Source organism: Pinus tabuliformis, chromosome 8 (assembly GCF_031772625.1).
Source record: "Pinus tabuliformis cultivar Carrire ecotype Pingquan chromosome 8, CPIR1, whole genome shotgun sequence".
Taxonomy (NCBI): Eukaryota; Viridiplantae; Streptophyta; class Pinopsida; order Pinales; family Pinaceae; genus Pinus; species Pinus tabuliformis.
In genome coordinates, this window is record NC_142294.1 from 1,386,508,486 (window position 1) to 1,386,535,389 (window position 26,904).

The following is a 26,904-nucleotide window of genomic DNA, read 5'->3' on the forward strand; positions in this document are numbered from 1 at the left end:
GGAAAGAATTGGTCTTCAAAGCAGGTTCTGCAGAAGAAAGCAGGGAAGTCTTCTAGTTCAGAGGGAGCAACTGCAGCAACAGAGAACTTGGTAGTGTTGGGGATAGATCCAGGTGGACGAGGTTCTTCCAGGAATCCCTTCCTCACTAAGAGGGAGTGTTGAAAATAGTAGCGAGAAATTGATTCCTTGATTTGTGCCTTAATTCAAGGAGTCAAACTCGAGTTCCTTCTTGTGCATGCTCGAGTTCCTAAAATTTAGGAGTTTCCCTAAAAATTAGGAGTGCATGAGGCAGTTAACTGATGTGTTGAAGTTGAAGGTCGAGTTTTGATCTTCTAGTGTGAGTTAAATTGGGAACTGAAAGCTTAAGTGGAGTTAGCCTCCTAAATTTTAGGAGGATCCAGTTAACTAGTTTTGTTGACTTTTGTTAACTAGAAAAGCTCCAGTTCAATTCCTTAATTAGAAAACTCACTAATTTTAACCATTCGAATTGCCTTTAAAAGGAGGAATGAAGGCACAAGTTTAATCATTGTTTTGGTGAGCACGAGTTGGTGAGACCAAGCAATAAGAAGCACGAGTTTGTTCGTGGAGCTTGTGAGAGGAAGAGTGTGCAAGAGAAGCTTGTGCACAGGTTGGTAAAGGGCAACAAAGATCAACAGTCTTGCAAAGGTTTTAAGCTTAGAACAAGCAGGAAAGACAAGTGTGTCTTTCAGATTGAAACAATTGGATTTTGTAAGAGATAAATTGCTCAGTTTTTGCTATCAATAAAATTCTCATCAAGTAGAGGGTTTTCCTAGTTGGGTTCCCTAGTAAAAAAAGAAAAAAAATGTGTCTTGAATTGTGTGATTGTGTTTTATTTCTGTTCCTAATTCCGCTACAAATTGAGTAGATAAATTTTGTGTTTGTAAGAAAAGAAATTGTTTTTCAGATTGTTCTTTCAACAGATCAAAATTTCTTGGAAATTCTACAATTACTAAAAACAAGGCAATTGAAAACTGAAACCAAGTTTACTTTCACCAAGATACAAAGTTACTTAACAATTTATAAGTTGCGGAAAAATAATCGAGAGATGAAAACACATGCACACAAATTGATATGCTTGTTTACCCAGGAAACCCAAATGGGAAAACCTGCTTTCTTTGTTGTGGTATTTTTTTGATTGTTCTTGAGCAATTCGATTTATTACAGTTCACATTGCTTTCTGCAACCAACAACTCGTCACTGAGAACACACTTGTTCTCTTGCTGAATATCCTTGACTTGCCCTAAGAATCCCTTATCTTTGCTCCTTAATTCTTGCGCACTAGAAGTCCCTATTTGCTTGCGCTCTTCCTTCTATTTCCTAATGCACAATTGGCCTCCTAATTCCTAGCGCACAAGCTCCTCAAGAGTCAATGCTGCGCACACACACAAAGAATGATCTCACAAGAATATGATGATCCTCTGCCCTTTAACCTCCTCTTTATAGATAGAATTCGAGCATGCAAGAAGGCCTAGTTCAATTTAGAAGTTTGAGTTCTGATTGTGAGTTAATTGAGAGTTCTACTCGTCCTCTCTCCAATCAACACTTGGAGTTTTAACTCGTTCTCTCTCTAATCAACACTAAAGACTAGCTCGTTCTAGCTAAACTTGTAACTGCCACCTTGTCCTGTAGTCAAACTGAAGAAGACTCCACATAATTGAAGCTCCAACACTACGAATGCAAACTCGATGATTATTCTAGTAAACTAGAAATAAACTCTCTGTAACTAAAGTCTATTGCATGAGCTCGCACTCATGCTAGGGAAAGATGTTCTATATGGGCTAAGGCACAAGCCAAAAGACCTTCCATGCTACATTTTCAACACTTTTTTAATCTTTCGTATCCATAAAAAATTCTATATAACACTGTCTAGTAAAGGGCACCTTCCATAGATGACAAATCTTGATTGTCTTGACTTACTCTTCGATTCAAATAGTATAAAAGTCCTTGGATTCCCTGTTAAGTGTGGAATGCTCCTCTAAATATGCCTTGACCTTGAAGAAGATGTTTGAAATTTGAATGTGTCACCGCTTAAGGTAGGACACTACTTTGGGAAGATGTTTTAACTCCTTGAAACATGCATATATGCCACTTATCATCCTCTAGTGTAAGGCACCCCCTAAAATATGGTTTTTTCTTTGTGAAGAGTGCAAAATGGTCATCAACATCCCCTCTATGGTGAGTCATGCTTCCAATTTCTTTAATGTGCCTTGGATAGTGTGAAATGACATTCTCAATAGTGAAGCATGCACCAAAATATTCAAATCACCTCCAAATATGTGGAAAGGTACCACAAAGGTGAGATATGCATCAAACTTTGTAGTAACTTTGCCACATAAGCAAAAACTCCTCCAAATGTTTAGCCACTGCCTCCAAATGTGTAGAGATCATCCAAAATTGAAAATATAACATGGACTAGTGGATCTCCATCAAGTCACTACTAGTATTCCAGGCCCATGATTGAGCCATGAATGATGAACCAAGTAATGTTAATCCAAGAAAGATTAATGAAATAACCTCCAAAACAATACATACAACCTGTAAATGTTGTTGATTCTTTGAGTGTACACTTCTTCTAGCATTGTACAGTTGATAAAATAATGTCTCCAAAAATGCAAAATGAACCATGCATTTTGAAGTAGTAGCAAGGCAATCAATCTTGGCAAAAGCAAATCTAGATTAACATATTGTAGGGACTTGGCTGTGGTAATACTATTATAGTGGTGGTCACATTGAATAAATGTATTTTAGGGCGTCAATATTATTTCAAAAGGCTTATAAACCTATTAAAAATTGGTTGTTTATTGGCTTGAAAAGATTTTAACCTAGGTAGCATCCCTATTCATAGATTCACATAAGTTGAAAGGAAATAATTACATCATCTGGCAATAAACAAACAATCCACTAGTCTGTCATCCAGGTTGAGTTTGGACCACTTCCTTTGTGCCTAGAGGCCATATTTAAACTGGTCCCTTTCCTGCACAGGATACAAAGTCTTGGTGACTTTGTTTCATAAATCACTTGGTTTGCTACCTTGGTCTTTGCTTATTTTAATCCCTTACGTCTGTAAGCTCCTTTGGATGGCTTTGATATTGGTTTTTGGAAGCCTTAGGTTATTATGTACTGTGGCCTTAAGGCATTCTTCAGACTCTTTGGGCCAAATTTTGTCATCCAAACAAGACCTAAACATGATTATCAAAGAGGACATCTATAGATAGTATATTCAACTTAGCTGAATTCTACTCCTAGAAGATCTCAACCCTATGATGGCTTTTATAGTATAAGCATTTCTTTCAATAGAGAGATGACCTTATTGGTTGGGTTGTATATACATGCAAATAATGGATACATGCCTTTAGAATCCCCCTTGGTTAGTTTAGAATACGTTCTCATTAGTGAGGTTGAGATTGATCACCACCTCCCTTGCCTATACAAGATTTAATTGCTTTGACATTTGCAGGAGAAAAAATCGCAGAATAACCTCATATTTAGATTCCCCATTTACTATGAGATTAGGGAGATGTTTCATTACATCCATTAGGATTTTGGTTGATCCCTCCCAACATTCTTTACGTACCTTGATCAAAGATGTTTAGGACTTTTTATGATAGAGGTTCTTGGGTTAAATTCTTCTAGGAGGATCACCTCTTTCTTCTTTGTCATTTGGCTAGCTTAGGGCAACAAATGACACCTTGTGGTCCAAACTTCTTCAAATTTCAAATTGCTGAGATCTTGAATCTTGTCTCAACCCCCCAACCTCCCAATTGGTTGCCCTTCTTTCAAGAGAATTTTGAGGACATCCTATTCCAGAACCCAAGATAGCTTCTTCACTGAATTGTCAAAGGAGGAGTTCTAGAAGGGCTCAATGCCAACATTTGGCTTAGAATTCATCGAGCAACTAGGCATCAATCCATAGTTTATCTCCCCTAGGCTTGAGTGTTAGGAGATGTGGGTCTCCTCATTCTAGGGCTCCCCTGAGGATTCGTTGGATGATATAGTTGGGTTCAATTGGTCCAAGGTACTTATTGGACGATCTTACAAGTATTGGGATTTTTTTTAAGAAATCTATGATACACCTTATCTCACAAGAACACTACATTTGAACAACAATCTTAGCAATTTGAAGTTCATGGAGGGACGTTATGTGACTAGTCATTAGACAAAGTTGAAAGACTTTGTAGATTAGCTAACAACAACTAGTGTAACTATGAAGGATGAAGAGTTGGTTACGTTGGTACTAAATAATTTAGCAAAATCATGACAAGGTTTCATCTCAACCATCCACATCACATTGAAATTGGGTATACTCAAATTTGAAGCCTTGGTTGGAGTTCTACTATAGGAGGAGTAAGTACACGGGTATACTCAAAGTTGAAGCCTTAGTTGGAGTTCTACTATAGGAGGAGTAAGTACACTTAAAATTTAGAGAAGCGCCTTGATACAATGCTAAAGGAAAAGGGAAAGTTGAAGGTGGCTTTAAGAAGAAAAAATAATATTTTCTATTATTGTGGGGAACTAGGTCACTACAAGAGAGACCTCTAACAAAAGAATCCATCCAATTTTTTGGATGATGGTGAAGAGGAAATTGTCTTCTAAAAAAATAGTAGTAATCACATCAAATGATAATTTCTTTGACACGAGAATGTTTGAGCATAGGTAGGGTGGAGTAAGCAACTAGTCAATGTTGATGTTGTACGATTGCTGGTACAAGGCATAGTGCAAGGTTCAAGTGTAGGTACAGACAACATGTATAGGGTACATGCATCATGTACATGGCATAGATGCAGGAAATGAGCTCAAGACTAGGTAGGCTTTATTCAACTACACAAGATCTTTTCCAAATGACTTGCTTATAGGTCTTTGTACGGGGATGTTTAATTTGTTGAAGTGACCATTAAGGCCACCTCAAATTATCTGTCCATTTAGGGAAAGGTCTTGGACTCATTGTTTGAGCTCAATTTGGGTTTGCATGATCTATTACTAAGCAAGGGTCTTTTCTTAGTTGGTGGTTTATTAAGGATTACCTTTGAAGGCTAGATTTGCTAAATTTGGTTTACTCAAATGCAATGTTATCAAAACCAGACCGAACCGGTCAGAATTGGCCAGTGCAACAGGTTGGAGGGCAAAACCGGTTTGAACCAGTGAACCAAACCATATTGAACCGACCTTTCTTCATTGAACCGGTTTTGTACAATGCTATCAAGGACCCTTTGAATGCATTTTTTTTAAGTAATGCTTTATGATTGGGGAAGCCTAGTATTTGACCATATTTCCCTACTAGTGCCTAATATTCAAGCCTATGGCCCTACTATTGCTATGCAATTCATAGCAATTTTAAATTCTTAAAGTGGTTCTGAACTCAGGATATTTGAGAGTGGTTTTGAACTCTTTGGATTTGATATGGAGTAAGTAGAATTAGATCCCACTCAAAATCCAACAAACTTAACAAGTTTTTAGGATTTCAGGATTGGGGGGATTGCAATGTTTCCATTGGATTTTTTCATGTACGAGGATATGGAACTAGCATTTAATCAAGAGCACTAATTTCTGTATGTACCTTGATGTTAGTGGCATTGATTGTTGCACTTATCTATCATGATCCTACTAAAAAAGTACCCATCACTCAAACAAAATCTTCAATTGACATGCTAAGCATTTTCTATATTATTTTGATTCTTTGAGGGTGATATTAATGACAAATATCCCAATAGAGGTAAATATTTTGACGATAAGTAGGTATTTGTTGTAGCATGGTTTTTTAGATGCTATAGGCCATCTAGGGCTTGTTTTTTGATGTACTTTCCGTTCAGAGATGGATTGTACTCAGTGTTATCTTGGTTATGTGCACCCTTACATGCTATATAAATGAGAACTTTTGCTTATTTGTGTATAAATGGTTTGGATTCATATGGATGCACATGAAGATATATGTTTTTCTTTAAAATTTGAATATTTTATGTGTTTTTGGTTGATCGGTTTTTTGATCTAGATTTTTTACAGGTTCCGGTTCAGTTTTGACCGATTTTTGGTTTGGGGGTCTATTGGTTTGATGACCGGTCCGATTATGATAACATTGTTCAAATGTAGGGGTATTGACAAATTGTCACCTTTTTTGGAATTGCGAGTGTGCAAGAGCTTGTTGGGATATAGTGGCCATCTTTTTGATTGTTCGAATCACCAGATCTCTTATTCCTCTTAGCTGGAATGGAACGCTTGGAGAGAAGAATGGTTCAAAACCTTTGAATGTTGATGTACATGACTACGGGTTGCGTCATTGTAATTTGGTTCGAGCTCAAGTGAGAGGATGTTGGAGTTCAATTGTAGTGGAATCATTGCCACCATTGCCCTCTTCTAGCTATGAACCAAGAAGAAAGCTTCAGAAAATGTAGATTCAAATTGGTGCACCACCAATATAATCTTCCACACAACAGATAAATTCATCCATTATAGCATCCAATGAGGTTTTTACTAGGCCTGATATAGATTCTCCACACTTATCTTTAAATTGGTCCTTTGGTAAGATAAAAAAAATGTTCATGTGAACTGATTTTTCATTGTACCAGTGCCTTATTGACTATTTCTAAGGAGTTTTTGAACCAAGTCAACATTCTGGTGTAAAGGGCACGTTCAATGTTCCCTATGGTAACTCAGACTTTTAGCAGGATTTCAAATCACTTGTATTTCATTATATATATATATATATATATTGACTTAGTTTGAGGTGATCGATGGAGCAATGTTAGGTGAGGCCGACCTACATAATTCAGACTGATTTGAGATATAAATTTGACTTGGGCCAACTCATATGTGAGTTTAAACTGGTTTGATTTTCTTTGAAAAAGGAGTAAAGTTAATAAGTCAACTTGAATTGGAGAACAACTCAGATTTCTTAGCTGGCCTTGATGTTTGGGGTGTTATGCTGATTTCATGGGTATATTAATTGGCATGCAATGAAGATTTGGTTGTCTTTGAAGACTCCTTGAAGACTGAGTGCCACCTTTGAAGATCATGTGCATGCAAGGAAGAGTTTGGTGTTTCTCCTTGTGCACATTGTGGAGGAGTTGTTTCAACTTTGAGGGTTTTGGAAGCTAGGCTCTTGTTTTGAAAGATTGATTTGTACACCTTGCAAGGGGGGTTGGTGTACTTATATTGATTTCCATGATATAAGCGTTTCACACTTGTGGGATTATTTTGAGGAAACAACCTTGTTACCACCCAAATTATTGGTCTCATCAAGGTCTTCATGAGACGCTAAAGTGGCACCATAGAGGACAATTGCCCACTATTGCCTTGACAACCCTTGAGGGTATGCCTTCCACCTACCTGGTGAAATAGTCTGTGGTGGTAAGGATCATTTTTTGGCCATTAATTGAGTTATCATTGAACCGTCCAATCAAATTTAGGCCCCATTGCATGAAGGGCACTTCTACCGTAACTAACTTCAGAGGTAGTGCTACTAACTTTTGTTTCCTTGTGAAAAATTGACAAGGGTGACACTCCATGACAAACATGTGCACATTAGTGAAGATAGTTGGACAATAATAGGCACCTCTCAAAAATTAGTTGGCCTAGGGTGTGGCCCATCGACTGTGGGTGTCAAGTTTGCTTGGCCATGGCTCCCAGACTTCAGTGCTCACCTGCTTTGCGCGTTCAGGCTTTGTGCGTCCAGTTTGTTAGTGCTCAGTTTCTAGTTTGTTAGTGCTCAGTTTCGGCTCTCACCTCCTCTGTGTGTCTAGGTTCTGTGCATATGTATGGTAAGTTGCTAGATACAATTTTTGAATTTAATTTTTTTCATGTTCTCCATGTGGCATTAATAATTTCATTCATAAATGAGAAAAACTTTTAATGCCATAGTTTCCATAGTTTGGTTTAGAGTATTAGATTATCAGGGGTAACAAATTGTAAACCATGGAAACTACTCAAATTTACATAGTAGTTTTAAAATGTATATTTGTCAGTCCAAATTCAGATTATCAGAGCCTTTTATAATGTAGATTTATCCTTTCATTTTCTCAGAACCATTAAATATTAAAACCCTTCCTATAGGGCACTAAAAATAATAAAATTCTGCAAATAAATTAAATCCTAGCAAGTTTCAAGTGCAAAATGATTGATCACAGCAACAACCATAGTGCCACTGATAGTGATAGTGAATATGATCCTCAAACAAAATTTCCACATGGAATTGCAATCCCATCAACAATGAATAAAACCCATGGCAATAGTGCAACTAGTGCTACTCTTAGTCCAACCACTTCAACAATATTGGCACAATATGCAAAGGGGACATTTAATTTGATCAAACCTCTTTTGTTATATGCTACCAAAATCGCTAGCCCCTTAACCCACCCAAAACCAGGAAACAAAAGATGTGGGACACGCCATTGGATGTGCAATGTTTGTGGCCATTCTTGGGTTGAGAGTTATAGTCGGGTCAAGATGCATCTTTTGGGTGTAGGTGGCAAAGGGTTTAATATATGTACAATATTAACCATGCTACAAAAATTAGAGTTGTTGAGAATGCAAACGGCAGTAGATGCAAAGTGCATCTTCTAAAGCAAAAATGTCATGCCCCAAGCTCATCAAAATATTGATGAAGCCACAAGCTCCAAAAGAAAATCAAAAGAAAAGAAAAATATACCTCCACCATCACCTGTTGGGACTAAGGGTTCCCATTTTTGTGCAGTGGGACCAACTCTTGCAGGGATGTATAGTATGCTGAACCGCGATGATATAGATGATGCCATTGGAAAACTTCTTTTTTCTAATGGCATTCCTTTCCATGTTAGTCGTTCTCCTTACTACAAGGATATGGTCAAGGCAATTGCAATAGAATGACCCTCATATGTGCCCCCAAGTGAATGTAAGTTGAGGACAATGATATTAGAAAGGCAAATGGCCAATATTAAGTGCAAAAGGAAACTCTGAGGCAGACATGGGTGAGGAAAGGTTGTTCTATTGTTATGGATGCATGGAAAGACATTGCCAACGTCCTCTTATCAACATCATAGTTACTTGCCAAGAGGGGCCTTTCTTTCTTAGAGCTATTAATTGTTTTAGAAAGCGCAAAGATGCAACTTTTCAATTTGAGCTTCTTCGTGATGCTATAGAGGAGTTTGGCTCTACAAATATTGTATAGGTTGTGACAGATGCAACAACAGTGTGTGGATCAATAGGATTAATGATTAAGAGTAAATATAGGCTTATTTTTGGACCCATTGTTGTGTGCATGCACTCAACAATGCACTGAAAGACATTGTCAAAATTGAGTGGGTATCTAACTTGGTGACAACTGCAAGAAATGTGCAAATGTTTATTTGGAATCACCACACCTCCTTAGCCATGTACTGGTCTCATGCGAGGAAGGAATTCCTCAAGCCTAGAGACACCATATATGCTAGTTATTTTCTTTTACTTTGATTTTTCTGCTTCACTTGAATCATTTGTAGGCTTCTTGATTTTTCCTTGAACGAGATCCAAAACTTTGTTCTTTTTGAGAATGAGGTGCATCCTCTTTTTCCAGGCCCTATAGTTGGAGGCTCCTTATAGTTTATTTTCTCCCTTCATTGAGTTTGACATAGTTCCTGTAGATAGTAGGCTTATCTTCTTATATGATTCTTTCTCCTTAATAACCTTCCTTTGATTTGTCTTTCCTCAATAAATCTTCAACCTCCCTTTTTATTTCTTCTTCACCTTAGCTCTAATACCATGTTAGAAAATCGGAAAGGCAGAAAGATTTTCTTATGTTGATAATTACTTGTGATATTCTTATGTTCTTATCAACTTTCTTACATTCTTCTTTTATCTTTGTTTCCTCAAGCAATTATCAAAAGCAAAACATGAAGATTATGGACACTAGATGTAGGCAGACAGTCAGGGATAAAACCCCTATGTAGGGGAAAACCCAGTCAATGAACTCTTCCTTTAGTAGATTCAAAATCAAGATGAGATAGACCAAGACTCTAGACCTACAAACCTTCCTTCTCCACCAAGTCAGTGTTCAATATGATTCAACACCTTGAATAGTCTCTTCTTGCCTAGTAGCTACAACCCAATAGTTAACCCAAAAACTTCGACCCCAGCAACAACTCTAGTCCAAAACTTCGGCCTCCTAGCAATAGAACTTCGACTCCCAACAACAAAATTTCAGACCTGCAGTAGATACAAAATTTCGGCCCTAACAACTGCCTAGAACTTCACACGTGGTATATTCCAATGTGTAAAAGTTTGTAGTTAGGCATGTTCAGTCTGTTTATGTTTTTTAGCTAAGATCATAGACCAGACCTGGGATGTGGATTTCTAATATAGCATAGTTGGTACAAATAACAATTCTAAAAGCATTGTTTTTAAGAACAAAATAATATATGAAACTGTTACAACCAACAAGTGCTTTTGAACTTTACAGTGTTTTTTTTCATAGTTTTTCAAAATTTAAAACAGAATAATTTTGATAGTGAGTTGACTTTTTCTTCCTTCCCCAATATATCCAACTCAAAAATTGCAGCTGCTTTCATTTCCCTTTTCTTCTAAGGTACCCATCAATTGCTCCTTTTTTTTCCTGGAAAAAAAATCCATATTTTCACTCATATGTTTTTGAAGAAAAATACATTTAGCATATACACATTATTGTGTGCATTCACTAGGATCTGCCCAGATCATACAGTGGCATAAAGTGTCAAAAAATACAAACATAAAATTGTTTTACAGATCTTTCTGCAAGGAAGTGGTATGTACGCTGAAAACCAGCCCAACAAATAAAGTCATTGTGCAGATAAACACCATTCATTATAATCATCAATTGCTCCTTTTACTAAAGTCTAACATTTAGAATCCTTGGTGGAGTATCTGGTGGCGTCAGTTATCATTATGGCTTGAGCAAGTCCAAGCCCTATTAATTCTCAATCGCTGCTTTCTTCACTTCCAGTTTCCACAATTCATTTGAGATCATAACTTGGACCTTATAAGAATGATTGTGTTAAAATTGGCAACTAGGGCCAAACTCCATGTGGGTCATCTTATTTATGGCAGCTGATATTTTTCTTGGATCCCTCTCATTGAGAGGTGTAGCATTGACTTAAAGATCGTTTGATTCCGATAAGTATTCATGGAGTTATGAATTTATTTGTGTTATAAGACAATTCGTCAAGGTCGGCCAGCAACCAAATATACCCCACATGTGCTCAACGTTTTAGTATAAAAGGAGATGACTTGATAGTCATGTCTACAGACATCTTACACTTATATCTTGATTTCTTTTCACTTGTTTTGGGTTTTAGTTGAAGAGAAATCTAGGAGTGGAAGCCCTAGACGTTGGAGGATTGAGGTTGCCCTAGCCGCAGTCAAGAAGAAGAATGCTGCCCTAATCTAGAGGACGCAGTCAAGTGAGAAGCCCTAACGCTACAAGGAGGACAACCCTAGTATCTACGCTATCAAGAAGAAGCCCTAGCCTATATGCTGGCCTCTACACAGCCAAGAAAGAGGCTGCCCTAGACAACGTGGGAAAGAGAGGCTGTTTGGGTGCTCTTGTAGGGAGAAAGGCCGAAGTTTGAAGCTTAGGGCCGCAGCAAGAAGAGGCAATTCAGCGTCGGTGGAACAAGGCTATTCTGAAGCCATTTCAGGAAGACTGAAGGGATGAAAGGAGGCTGAGTATCTTGCTAGAAGGCCGAGGAGAAAGGGAGTTGTTTGAGGGCTTGTAGAGGGTGGAACAATCCTCTAGAAAGGCTGCCGCAGGCCTATTCTAAGGGCTGTAGGATGCCACTGTAATGAGAGGAGGGCAGAGCCATTATTAAGGGCTAGAAGGCTGCCCAGAATTATAGCGAAGGGGACAACCTTCCCTTGGAGGACAACCGCATTAATTAAGGGCAAATTTGGGCAGATTTTAGGCGCTGTTTGGCTGGGTGTGTAAGGGCTGCCAGATGCCCTAACTAGTCACCACATAAGCAGCAGTGAAGGTAGCATTTTAACAACAGTGTTGTGGACAACTAGGCAGTGTGAATGGAGCATGGTGGAACCGTGATGCATGGATAGCAAGACAACAAGGTTGCCATATGCCTAGAGCAACAATGTTTTGGGCATGACTGTTAGGTACAGCAGTGTAGCAGTACAACTAGGACAGCTAGGCAATGGTACATACATATTTGGAGCAGCGTAAGTATGTTATGTTGCTGTAGGGACAACAACAATGCTGGGTTGCTGTAAGTATATTGAGATAACAAGCCGTGATGGGACAACAGTACTAGCAGCAATGATATTGTGCCACAATGTTCAATGGGACAACAACATGATGAAACAAAACAATGATGGGACTGCCATGTCATTGTGCAACAGTGGCACAATGGGACAACAAGCATGGACAACATGGTGCAACATGGCAAGCTTGGACAACATGGCAAGCATGGACAACATGGATAGCTGTGGCAAGCACATGAGACATGCTGTATGACGACATGGTTCAACCATGGCACATGGGACAACAGTGCAGCAGCCATGAGGTCCAGCATTGTGATGATGGGTGGAACATGGTGCAACACGGTGAGGTGCAGCATGATGATAGGTGAAGGAGTCACCTTGGAGAATCAGTTGAAGCAGCATGTCTTCAACTGATCTCATGTATCATCTTCTTAGAGATGATCTATGCTCTTATCTAGATAAGTCAAAGTGTTGACTTCTGTTGTAAATGTACTATCTCTCTCTCTCTCTGCTGAACTATTGAAGAACATATAAGAAGAACTGATCAAGGGTTTCCCCACATTGGGGTTTGTCCCTGGCTAGCGCCACATCTTGTGTCCTCTTGTCTTGGCTTGTCTTTTGCAATTTATGTTTATGTTCTATCTGCAGTTTACTTTAATGCTGATATGATTGCTAATTTAGAAAAGATATTGAGCTAACTGTGAAAATTGAAATAAATTGCTCTAGGCATAGAACATAGCTAAAATTAACATGGTATCAGAGCTGAGGTGAAGACAATGCCCAAGCAAGAGTGAAAGAGCAATCACCGAAGACAGTTGGGAAAGAAAAAAAAGGATCAATGAATTCCTCATCCCTCTTCAAATTCACCAAGGGTGAAGTCGAAGCAGAGAATATTATCAGAATGGCATAGAGGAAGTTTCTGATGGCCTACCTAAAGATCACTTCATTGGGAAGTCCGGATCTAAGGGTGGAAGGAAAGGCAGATGCCTTGGTTGCAATAAGTTCGGCCATTATGCGAAGGAGTGTCCGAGGTAGGGACACATCAATTGATGATGATAACAATCATTCTAGGGACATCTTCAATGATCAGAGGAATAACAGGTAATGTAGGTCATCAAGGAAATGACCGACTCCTTAGAGAAAGTAAGGAACCCTAGGTATGAAGAACCAAATGTTGTTTCTGATAAGATAAAGAAGCGTTATCTTGTATTGGCCCTCCTTCAGATTCTTTGGGAATCTGGCTTATTGATTGTAGTGCTTCAAGGCACTCTATTGGATAGAAGGGTGCTCTCTCTAATTTGGTAGAGATGGAAACAATCGTGGGATTATACTTGGAGTCGATGCCACCTATCTTGGAAAGGGTTTAGGGAATGTTACCCCTCAATTGAATAAGGGTAACTCGATTCATTTACAAAATCTCTTTTATGAACCTGATCACAAGAAGAACTTGGTGTCCATTTCGGCAATGGAAGTCAAAGGTTACAAGGTGGCATTCATCGATGGAAGGGTACGTGTTTGAAAATGGAATTTTCAAAGATGCTTTTGAGTTCAGGGTTGGTAATTTGTATCAAGTTGTAGGATGGTCCATTGGGGACCATGTCAGTTGTCACATCTCATCTATAGCACCAGAGGTCTACTTATTATGGGGCCCTACCCGATGTGAGTCAGATGATGACAGGGATGCCTGAATTCAAGAAGAGCATGAAGGTACATGTCTGAGACTCTGAAATCGGATTCGTCCAAAACAGGCCACGTGTCCGAATCCGACACGATTCGATGGGAATTCGAATCCAAAAATAGGACACAACGTGTCCTAACGGGACACGATCGAATCTCGGTCGTTTCCTGATTTTGGGATTCTAATCCCAAAAAAGTGAAACCCGTTGCATAAAAACAATGTTGTTCTTTTCATTATTTACCATTTCTCTCATTCGTTTTTGCAAATAGTGAGTTGTGGGCAAGGAGCTAAGGGTTTGGAGCATTCAGCAAGGAGATTCAAGCACCAGGTAAGTGCATTTCATCTCTATTTTTTTGCATTTCTATTATAGCAGTTTGTATATGATTTTTTTTACAAATTTGTGTATGTTTTGTTTATTTTTTTTACAGTATTCATGGCTCAATCAAGGGCAACAAGTAGGGGGCAAAGGAAGGGGAAGAATGTCTCCATTGGAGATGCCCCTCCTCCCCCAATATCATCAGAGTCTGCTGCAAGTAATGTTGAGGGAAGACTTCCTCCTAAAGACAACATTGAGAAATATCCCTTGTGGAAATATGTCACAAGAGAGGATGGGACAAGCACCAAGGGGAAGGGAGGAGGCAATGTGCAATGGAGATGCAACTTTTGCCACAATTCTTTCAAAAGCACATATTACCGTGTGAAAGGCCATTTGTTGGCTTTACCAAGTTGTGGAGTTGGAGCTTGTAAAGTTGTTCCTTTACAAAAGAGGAAAGAAATGGAAAAAGAGTTCACTATTGGTATGGCAAATGTGGCTGCAAAATCAAGAAAAACCAAGAATGAAGACCCCCTTCCATTTTTGAGGAAAGGCACCACCAAATTTCCATTTGAGAGTTCTATTGGGGGACAAGCAGCAAAAAGAAAAGCAATTTCACTTGGTCCAATGGACAAGATTTTTCAAAAAGAGAAACGGGAAGAGCTTGATCTCACCATTGCCTTCTTTTTCTATCAAAACTTCATATCATTTAATGTTGCACGCTCACCTCTATTTATTGAGATGTGTCGAGATCTAACTCATGGGTCTCCATCATGGTATGTGCTTCCTGGTTCAGAGAAGCTTAGAACCACATTGTTGACGAAGGAAAAAAAAGAGGTGCAAAAAATGCTTGAGCCTATTAAAGCATCATGGGCAACATCTGGGGTTAGCATTGTTTCTGATGGATGGACAGATTCAGCACGACACCCACTCATCAACTTCATGGTGTCTTCCTTGAATGGTTCAGTTTTCTTGAAAGCAATGGATACACTTGGAGAATACAAGGATGCACAATTTATGGGTGAGTTATTTATTAAAGTTATTGAAGATGTAGGTGTTGATTCTTGTGTGCAAATCATTACATATAATGCACCTGTTTGCAAGGCTGCTGGCATGATTGTGGAAGCTAAATATCCACAAGTGTTTTGGACACCTTGCATTGCCCAGTCATTGAACTTAGCTCTGAAATCCATTGCTTCTGATGTGCTTTGGATTGGTAACATTATTGAAGATGCATGACATATCTGTAACTTTGTGCAAAATCATACAAATGCCCTCACTATCTACAAGGAGTACAACAATCTATCATTGTTGAAGATTGCTGATACACGGGTTGCCTCTTCATTCATCATGTTGAAGAGGTTGAGGGAGGTCAAGACCGCTCTTGGGGTCATGGTTATTTTTGAGTTTTGGTATTTTTGGTGAAAGACAGATCAAGTAGCCTCTAAAAAAGTGAAGGACACAGTGCTAGATGATGCTTGGTGGGAGAGGGTAGATCTAATTATTTAGATCATGGACCCTATCATTTCTTTGCTTCGATTTGTAGATACAGACAAACCCATCCTAGGAGAGGTTTATGACGGATGGGATTCCATGATTGAGTCTATGAGGAGCATTATTCTACAGAGTGAGTGCCCCGAGGATGAGACATCACCAGAGGCCCTCTGTGGTACCATACAGGATATTCTTGTCAGCAAATGGGACAAGAATTGCACACCTTTACATTGTTTGGCTCACTCGTTGAACCCAAAATACTACAACCATGAGTGGCTGAATGGTGGACCTTCTCGCAGATTCCCTCCTCACATGGATGGTGAAATCTCACAGGGGAGGAAAGATGCATTCAGGCGGGTTTTCCAAGATAGAGCATTGCTTGATGAGGTGGAGGATGCCTTTGCAGAGTTTTCCACTGGCACTGGTCGATTTGCAGGATATGATGTGATTAGAGACAGGGGGCTAAGAAGCCCTATTCTTGGTGGGCAAATCATGGGGCAACAAGCCCTCCTCTTTAGCAGTTAGCCATGAGGCTCCTCTCTCAGGTGACTTCATCCTCTTGTTGTGAGAGGAATTGGAGCACATATGAGAATTTGTATAGTGTGAAGAAGAGCAGTCTTGAGCAGTCCAGGATAGAGACAATGGTGTATGTGCACACCAACCTTCGTCTTATTTATAGGCAGAGGGAAGAGTGGTTGAGGGGAAAGACAAAGATGTGGGATGTCTTTCCTGATGATATGGCTCTGGATAGTAGTGTTGAATTGGCATTGGCCAACATGGATCTCAATGATCCAGTGCTGGAGCCTGTTAGATTTGATGACGGTGATATTTTAGAGGGGCCATCCTCCACACCAGCAGATGCAGAGGCGACTATGGATACAGGGGAGGGGGACGATGCAGAGGAGAGCAGTGGTGACCATGATGATGAGGACATTGATGCTGATTCTGATGATGACTATGAGGATTGATGACTCATGAGTCATGGGCTACCTATTGCCTTGAGGCTTGTATACGTGTAGTTGTTTTATATTTTTCTATTTCTATTTGCCATTGGCATTGCACTACCTATGTAACACTTTGATTTGATGACTTAATGAGAAAAATACATCTGTCAGTGTCTTTATCTTATTATCTTGTAAGTTGTCTTTCATTTATGAATCATGATTTATGTGACATGTACTTGAATTTTGTATGTACTATGCATGCTATAATGTTACTAACTTACTTTGTAAACAGTAAAACGAACGTCTAGATGAAGATCTATGTTTGAAGTCAATGAATTTGTATCATTATGAGAATTTGCGTAAGAAATATCTAATTTTAGATATACATATATATATTTTTAAATATATATATATATATATATATATATATATATATCTTAATAAAATAATATATAACAAATCCTACATGTCCTGTTCCAGGGGGTCAACGTGTCCGAATCCGACACTCGAATCCCCGTATCCTACGAATCCCGAATCCCTGTGTCAGGTTACTTAGGTCTAAGATGTATCGAAGGAAAATCTTATGAGGGGACCATTCCCCTCATATAGTAGGTCCACAAGTTTGGAACAACCCAAGGGGTTTGAGATTCATGATTGGGAATCTCATGTGTGCAAGTGGAAGAAAGCCCTCTATGGCTTGAAGCAAACACCCTGGACATAGCATGAGAGGATTGATAGTTGTCTGATGAATCTGAGATTCACTAGGAGTGAAGCCGATCCAAACCTTTGCTTGAAGGTTGGGGATGATATCCCTCTCATACTGGCACCTTCTGAGGATGACCTCTTTCTAACAGGTGCAGACCCTCTCATTTGCAAAAGTAAGAGGGAGTTGGATTCCGGCTTTGGAATGGTCAACTGCAAGCCCGTGACTACCTCTATGGAGCTTAACTTTCAGAAGTTATGTGGTAGGGATGTCGGACCTAATTAGGGAAATGCCTCTGAGTTTCATAAACTCATTCTAGCATTGATGTTCTTGGTGAATTTCTGTCCGGATATATGCTTTTGCAGTTAGCATGGTGAGCTCATATATGGTTGAGTCTCACTAGATTGGTGCCAAGGATCTTCTAAGATATCTTCGGGGCACAATCTCTCATAGATTGAGATACACTGAAATATAAAGCTGCATGATTCTTTGAATACTGACTCAGTAGGCAATGTGGAGAATCAAAAGAGCACTTCTGAGTGCTGGTTCTCTTTGGGTTCTGTTCGATATCCTAGATGAGTAGGAAGTAGAAGTTGGTTGCTATAAGCATTGCTGAGATCATATACATAGCTATGAGTATGATCTCGTGTGAAGCTACCTGGTTGTGGAAGGTCTTTAGCGAGCTATTTGTACACATGATGGATACCACCGTGATCCTCTGTGACAACTAGGGGGTGATTCGATTGTTGAGGAATCCCGTATTCTATGATTGCTCCAGCAAATAGACATTAGATACTACCTTATTTGGGATATGGTACGTCGATGAGCGAGGAGGTTCCATCACATTGAGACTAATGTACAGATCACAGACATTTTGTCAAAGCCCCAGGGAAAGGTCAAATTTGTGACTTTCTCGAACGACTTGGAGTCGTTGAGAGACCCTCTTATGAGGGTCCTACATGTTGCATGCATTGAGCTCTGGGAGCTCCGGGGGGCTTGGGGTACTTACTGGAGCAACACGCGACCATAGGGTGACTCACCCTCCCCTAATGGTGCGCTGTGTATAGGGTGAATGGCTCAGCGTTCCCCTGTGATACCCCGTGGCGACTTAAGGACAAGATGAATGGTTCTCCTGTCGAGGCATCCTACCCATGTAGTCTGGGACTCATGGGAAGTACCTCTCATCTAGCCAAATGAGCAGGGAAATGGGGTTAGGGACCATAGTAGTACTGTCGATGGACGCATCGTTGTATCTACAATACTCCCTATGCTAGGATTACCTCCATTGATCTGGGATCAGTATGAGTGGTTTGAGACACTCTCTTGTGATATTGATCTGGGATCAATAAAACTAACTTCGGGTCAGTAGAGAATGGTATGAGACATTCTCGATCAATTCTTCTTCTTCATGGTTCAGCAGAGCAAAGCTCAGTAGAGTAGAGCAGAGCAGTGCAGGGCACTGATGGCAGAGATAGTACAGTTGGACATATGGATCAGCGGATGGAGTTCTCCCTAGTTGAGAGGGAGTGTTAAAATTGGCAACTAGGGCCAAACTCCATGTGGGTCATCTTATTTATGGAAGTCGATATTTTTCTTGGATCCCTCTCATTGAGAGGTGTAGGATTGATCTAAAGATTATCCGATTCCGATAAGTATTCATGGAGTTATGAATTTATTTGTGTTATAAGACAATTCGTCAAAGTCGGCCAGCAACCAAATATACCCTACATGTGCTCAACATTTTAGTATAAAAGGAGATGACTTGATAGTCATTTCTACACACACTTCTATCTTGATTTCTTTCCACTTGTCTTGGGTTTTAGTTGAAGAGAAATCTAGGAGTGGAAGCCCTAGACATTGGAGTATTGAGATTGCCCTAGCCGCAGTCAAGAAGAAGAACACTGCCCTAATCTAGAGGACGTAGTCAAGTGAGAAGCCCTAACGCTACAAGGAGGACAACCCTAGTATCTATGCTATCAAGAAGAAGCCCTAGCCTATACGCTGGCCTCTACGTAGCCAAGAAAGAGGTTGCCCTAGACAGCGTGGGAAAGAGAGGTTGTTTGGGTGCTCTTATAGGGAGAGGCCGAAGTTTGAAGCTTAGGGCCGCAACAAGAAGAGGCAATTCAACGTGGGTGAAATAGGGCTGTTCTGAAGCCATTTCAGGAAGACTGAAGGGATGAAAGGAGGCCGAGTATCTTGCTAGAAGGCCGAGGAGAAAGGGAGCTGTTTGAGGGCTCGTAGAGGGTGGAACAGTCCTCTAGAAAGGCTGCCGCAGGCCTGTTCTAAGGGCTGTAGGATGCCACTGTAATGAGAGGAGGGCAGAGCCATTATTAAGGGCTAGAAGGCTGCCCAGAATTATAGCGAAGGGGACAACCTTCCCTTGGAGGACAACTGCATTAATTAAGGGCAAATTTGGGCAGATTTTAGGGGTTGTTTGGCTGGGTGTGTAAGGGCTGCCAGATGCCCTAACCAGTCACCACATAAGCAATAGTGAAGGCAACATTGGAACAATAGTGTTGTGGACAACTAGGCAATGGAGCATGGTGGAACTGTGATGCATGGACAACAAGACAGCAAGGCTGCCATATGCCTAGAATAGCAGTGTTTTGGGCATGACTGTTAGGTACAACAGTGCAGCAGTACAACTAGGACAGCTAGGCAATGGTACATACATATTTGGAGCAGCGTAAGTATGTTATGTTGCTGTAGGGACAGCAACAATGCTGGGTTGCTGTAAGTATATTGAGATAACAAGCTGTGATGGGACAACAGTACTAGCAGCAATGATATTGTGCCACAATGTTCAATGGGACAACAGCATGATGAGATAGAACAATGATGGGACTGCCATGTCATTGTGCAATAGTGGCACAATGGGACAGCAAGCATGGATAGCATGGTGCAACATGGCAAGCTTGGACAACATGGCAAGCATGGTGCAGTATGGCAAGCATGGACAACATGGATAGCTGTGGCAAGCACATGAGACATGTTGTATGACAACATGGTTCAACCATGGCACATGGGACAACAGTGCAGCATTAGGTGCAGCAGTCATGAGGTCCAGCATTGTGATGATGGGTGGAACATGGTGCAACACGGTGAGGTGCAGCAAGATGAAGAGATGCAGCACGATGATAGGTGAAGGAGTCACTTTGGAGAATCAGTGGAAGCAGCATGTCTTCAACTGATCTCATGTATCATCTTCTTAGAGATGATCTATGCTCTTATCTAGATAAGTCAAAGTGTTGACTTCTGTTGTAAATGTACTATCTCTCTTTCTCTCTCTCTGCTAAACTATTGAAGAACATATAAGAATAATTGATCAAGGGTTTCCCCACATTGGGGTTTGTCCCTAGCTAGCGCCACATCTTGTGTCCTCTTGTCTTGGCTTGTCTTCTGCGATTTATGTTTATGTTCTATCTGCAGTTTACTTTAATGCTGATGTGATTGCTAATCTGGAAAAGATATTGAGCTAACTGTGAAAATTGAAGTAAATTGCTCTAAGCATAGAACATACCTAAAATTAATAGATTGCCTTCATCAAGTTATATCGTTCATACCCATATTTGATTATCATGTTTAACTCGTGTTTACTATCTGCCTCTATGGATATTTGGTTCTAGCAAACCAATGCGTAAACTAGGTTGTTTATACTCCCTTTTTCGTTGAAATTTCATTGTTAGCAGGATGCATAAGCTTTATATTTTCTGTTTATTTTCACCTGCTACTGATCTTTCTTTAAGATACATTCAAAATTCTTGTGTCTGAGCATACATCTAAGGAGTTTGACACTTTTTGTAATGAAGTAGGGATCAAGAAGGAGTTGACAGCGCCTTACAACCTGCAACATAATAGTGTTGTAGAAAGGAAGAATAAGTCCATCATAGAGAATGTGAAGGTAATGGTCCATGACTTAGATTTATCCATGCAGCTTTGGGCAAAAGCTTGTCGCACAAGAATCTACATTTGAATTATTGTCCTCTCAAGATATTGAAGCAAAAGATACTAAAATAAGCTTTTACAGATGACAAACTATAGGTCCCACATTTCCTTGTTTCTAGTTGTCCTATATCTATTCATATTCATGAGGAGAAAAGGACTAAGTTTGGACCCTCTACTCTAAAAGGGAATTGTCTGGGATACACTGAGACTTCTAATACTTTCAAAGTGTGCATTCCATCTTAGTAGAAGATGGTTTAAGTTAGGATGTCAAGTTTGATGAGGATGTAGGGTCCTTAAGTCTCAGGAGCCTTTGGTAGAGATTGAGAATGTTGAGAAGCTCACCGCCTGAAAAGCTAATCCATAAATTCCAGCTAAATCACAATTGAACACAATTAGGTTTTAGTACAGGAACAAACACTATTTTACCCCCTAGTATAGCTAGAAGGCCTAGGTGGATTACACAAGTATTGCAAGAGGTATAGGTGTTAGTTGTTGCTCCAAAGATTCCTTTTTGAGTAAGCTATCCTCCTAAGAAGTTTCCCAATTATGTTGCATCGATATCTTCCATCATTTATGCAAAGACGTCTCATTTTGAGGAGGTAGTGGGTGAGCAGGTATGGAAGGATGCCATGATGGAGTACAACTCCATCATGTAGAGTGATGTGTGGTATATAATGTTGAAACTAGAGGTAAAATCAGTGGTTGATTCCAGGTGGTTGTACAAGGTGAAATCGCTGATGGCAACATAGAGAAGTACAGGGCTTGATTTGTAGCTAGAGGATTCTCTAAAAGAGAGGGAGTTGACTATGAGGATACCTTTGCTCCAGTTGCCAGGTATACTTCTATCAGGACTATTACGTCTTTAGCATCAGTTTTTTGTTGGTAGTTATATTAGATGGATGTAAAGATAACCTTCGTCAATGGTGCAAATGAGGAAGATGTATACATTAATCAATTGAGAGGATTTGACGTGCATGAATGAGATACCCATGTGTATAGGTTGAAGAAAGCCCATGATGGGTTGAAGCATGCACCATGTGCTTGGTACTCTAGGGTTGATGCATATCTATTAGGTTTGGGATTCGCCAAAACTTTGGTAGATTCCAATCTTGATTATTTATTTAGTAGATCTGATCTGCTTGTTTCTTTCCTATATGTAGATGGCTTAATAGTTACAAGGAGTTTTGAGAAGTTCATAGCAAGGTGCAAGACAGAGTTGGCATGAGAATTTGAAATGAAGGACATTGTATTGAGACAGCATTTCTTGGGTCTAAAGTTGTGGAAGAGTCTAGGAGGTGTTCCTTAGATAGGATACACACACACACACAGAGATATATATATATATATATATATATATATATATATATATATATATATATATATATATATATATATATATATAAAGAGAGAGAGAGAGAGAGAGAGAGAGATTTTAGCTGATATATAAGCCCTTAGCTACTCCCATGGCACCAAAATCAAAGTTGCAAGCTGATTTGGATTCAGATTTGGTAGATTCTTTTGTGTATAGATAGTTGATTAGATCCTTGATGAATCTGCTTAATACCAGACCTAATATATGTTTTGCATTGAAGACCTTGAACCAATATATGGTTGAGCCAAGGCAGATTCACTAAGTAGTTGCAACACGTGTGCTCTGTTACTTGAAGGGCATAGTGCATTATGGTATGAGGTATGTAGGAGATGGTGAGTTGATGTTGCACGAGTTTTTTTAGTTTCACTAGGCAGGTGATGCAAGTGACAGGAGAAGTACTTCACGTTGTTGCTTCAGTTTGGGTTTAGGGATGATTTTCTAGTTCAGTAAGAAGCAGGTTTCAAGTTTTAACGACATCGAGTTCAATAGAGGTAGAGTACATGGCAGAGAACACTACTAGTTGTGAAGCCAAATGGCTTCACAAGTTTATTTCCAAGATACAAGTGAGATGTTGGAGCATATTGTTGTCTACAATGACAATATTTGTTTTATCGAACTTTCTGAGAATCCAGTATATTCCATCAATGCTCCAAGCACATTGACATCAGGAATTATTTCCTTGGGGACAAAGCTTAGAGGGGAATAGTGTCTCTTGAGTATGTTTAGACAAGTTATCAGATTGAATATATCTAGTCTTGACTAAGGGCTTGGAAAAGTGGATGTTCAAGATGTACAGGGAGAGATTGGGATAGGTGAACATTTTCCTTATCTGTTTAGTTCAATTAGTCTTCTCCACTGCAGCATGGTGCATATAGGAGCAGGAGAGGAGGGGGGCACAGTCATGTAGTGAAGGAGATGGTGCATGCATGCCTTCATACAATAATAAACATAGTTGTACCAACCTTTTTGAGAATCCAGTATTTTGTCACTACTCCGAGCACATTGACATCAGGTATCATTTCCTCAGGGATAGAATTTCAAACGGAGTTCAGACAAATAAGTGGGTTTCAGATCTCTTGACTTAGGCCCTGGAAAAGGGGACGTTCGAGATGTTCAAGGAGAGATTGGATTGATGGAGATCACTTTCCTTGCTAAGAGGGAGTGTTAGATTTTACATGTTTAGCTTGGTTAGTCTTCTCCACTGCACCAAGTTGCACACAGGAGCAGGTCTGTAAGCAGTCTACCTGGGTTCCTGTGTACTGCAGAGTGGGAGGGAGGTGCAGTTATGCAGGGAAGGAGATGGAGCACACATGCCTTCAGCTTGCATGCTCCAAAATTAGTTTCTTTCCTGTTTTGTTACCTTCATTTCATTGGTGTCTAATTGCCAGTTTAGTTCAGTTTTCTATTTTTGAGTGGACTTTTCTGATTTAAAGTTCTGTTTCAGGCCGCTTTTGCCTGGCTTTAGATAGAGCACATGATGGCGACATAGTCTTAGGGAGAAGGCACAGATTGCTACTTGGGGCACTCCATTAAAAACATGCCATTCAAGTGTCGGGGGTGCTAATCCCAAAGCCAGCAGTTGATCAGGTTTTATATTTATTTGAGGATTGGATCCTTTTGGATCAGGGCTAGTTTTGTAAACTCAAGTCTCTTCGTCAGATACCTAAGAAGGCTCAGGGTAGGGTTAAGTATTCTGTTTTTATTACAGTTCAGCATGAAGTAGTAGAGTTTGTCTACAGCATTATTATCCTGTTTTCTCAGTTCTACGATAATAAAAAGTGATGTAGTTTGAGACAGACCTGTGAGGATTCTGTTGTATATTTTCCGCAGTATGTATTTCAGTTTCTAGCATTTGAAGATAACAGTTTTGATAGGTTTTCATGTTGAAGGTAACTTATAACCTAGGGTTTTAAGGAATTCTTTGAAGTACAGAATCTGTTACCATGGTCTAGAAAAATTAATGTCGTTTAATGTTCCTTTGTGACTGAAATGCATTTAGGGAGTGCCAGTGCTCCAAGACTGGGCTGTTCTTTAGAATCTCATAAGCAGGGATGCTATTTCTTCAAGCCTTAGTTGATAGCCTGTGAAGTTTCTCTTCTAGTTCGGATGGTGCAGGCATGATGGTCTTGCAAGCACTTTTTGTATTGGCTTGTGAAATCTAGGTGCTGATGCCAATGCTTCATAAAGATGTTGCTGCTTGAGGATAATTATCCCAGAACATTATTTTGAAGCTTTGATAGGTCAGCTGAAGCTCATTTCAGTAGGAAAGTCCAATCACGTTGCTAAGTATTTGACATTGTTATTGGATATAATGGAGTTTACTCATCCTGTTCCACGGCTAAAAGCATGATGTTCATTAGTTGCTTTTATTTCTATGGTGCATAAAATATGTTTGCTCCTTTATTTTATATCTTGGAATCTAAGAATATAAGGTGTTATTTCAATTAGAATAAAACTCAAAGAAGTTTGTCATAATTTTTTGAATTCTCTGTGTTCTAGATTAAATCAACCTTAACTAGGTTCTCAAATGAGCTAGTTTTGGCCCTGTTATATAAAGGGTATCTAGTTTTGTTGGGCAAGGAAAACAAATAAATGAGTTGAGCTTACTAAACATGTCTTTTTGTTCCGAGGATATTCATTGGACTTGTTTGAGTACACATTTCACGGAAGATTAAATTTTTCATTTTATGTACATGATTCCCTGAAGACAATGTATTGAGAAATTCAGAGCACATGGTTTTGTTTGGTTTCTGAGGCATATATTAATGTATCTTATAAGTCAGAATTTGAGGGAATTGCAGTCATCTTATTTTTATCTCTTTTGTCTCTTTAGTGAATTAAAATGATTCTATCTTGCCGCCTTCATACTCTTTGTATTTTGTTTCCTAGCACCCATTGTCTTGCCTTGAAATGACATTGGTATTAAGTTGCTTGATTCTCTGATTGTCTAATGCTTTTTACTCTTTCTGGAAGAATTAATATCATTTGTAGCCAGATCAGTTCTTATAACGCTAGAAATTTACCATGTGAAAACTCCTATCTAATGTATTTTCCTTTGTTTCCTACGTCTGTAGCCTTCATGGAGTACATTTCATTTTAGCAGGTAGCTCCTTTTGTATTTATGATTGTACTTCATATTTTGGTCTCATTGGTCTTCATTTTTGGCTGAAGCAGTATCCATTACGGAGTCATTCTTCATAATCTCTTCCAAGATTGGCTCATTTAGCCTTTGCTAATGATTGACTGGGATTCAATACAGTTTTAAATGTTTCACTGTTTTCATGATGCTTGTCAAGTTAGCATATATTGTTCTTGGCTTTTATTCAATGCTGGTAGCTCATGGATTTTCTGTGTACTAAGTTTTCTCTGAGAACTTTGGTGTAGATGTTATCCAATATTATGACACCTTAATGACCATTGTCAATCTTGTCCAGATAGATAATGTGATACTCCATGCCCAAGCTACGCTTGGTGCACTCGTGTTTCAGCGTTCGACCTTTGGAAATATTGGCTCAAAGATCAGCAATGTTAGCAGTCGATTACCTTCAGTAAGTACAAGCCACTTCTTTGCTTGAAAGGAGCCATTTTTTGAAATGTTTTATCGATTTCTGGTCTTAGAATGTAGTCATTCTCTTAATCATAATGAAATAAGTGATGGAAACTGCTGTATATGTGTAGGTGAACCATATTTTGTCAGCAATTCGTCGCAGAAAATCAATGGACACAATAGTACTTTCTCTTGTAGCATCTGCTTGCACTGTTTTCATTTTGATATACTGGTTTTCAAAGTAAGCTATATCTTACAATTTCAGAATATATGGTATGTTTTGTATACATGCATAGTTCATGCTAAGATTTTTAGATGTGCTGTGGCTGGTTTTGAATATTCAGTTAAATTGGCTAATTTGTTTTGTAAATCTACACGATGGTTATTCACATTCAATGCCTTCGAAATAGATACTGGATTCATTACCCATGGTTATTTTTGGATATCTGGATTACCTTTATTGATATTATAATTATGTACAAAATCCCTAGATATTATGTATCTAAATTCTTTTTCAGGGGACAAAGTTTTGCGTTGTGACTATTATCACTCCAGGAAACTCTCCTAGGTTGTAGCTCGGAGATGCTTGGTAACATATAATCTTCAATATTGTTCTCTGAACTATTGGAATGAATGATGGTTTGGATCAAGCTAGATAACCATTTCAACTTTGTTTTTACTCAAGACATGCATGAACACCC

General features: G+C 39.3%; 1 protein-coding gene across 1 annotated transcript in view; it reads left to right on the plus strand.

Annotated features, from left to right (window-relative positions):
• The window catches only part of GOS11 (golgi snare 11), a 149,536-nt gene extending 122,906 nt beyond the window's left edge, over positions 1-26,630 (plus strand). The window contains exons 4-5 of the mRNA XM_089373784.1: positions 26,091-26,204; positions 26,335-26,630. Of these exons, the coding sequence (XP_089229910.1) occupies positions 26,091-26,204; positions 26,335-26,448 (228 nt within the window). The 3' untranslated portion in view covers positions 26,449-26,630. The remainder of the gene's footprint in view (positions 1-26,090; positions 26,205-26,334) is intronic.
• The last annotated feature ends 274 nt before the right edge of the window (positions 26,631-26,904 follow it).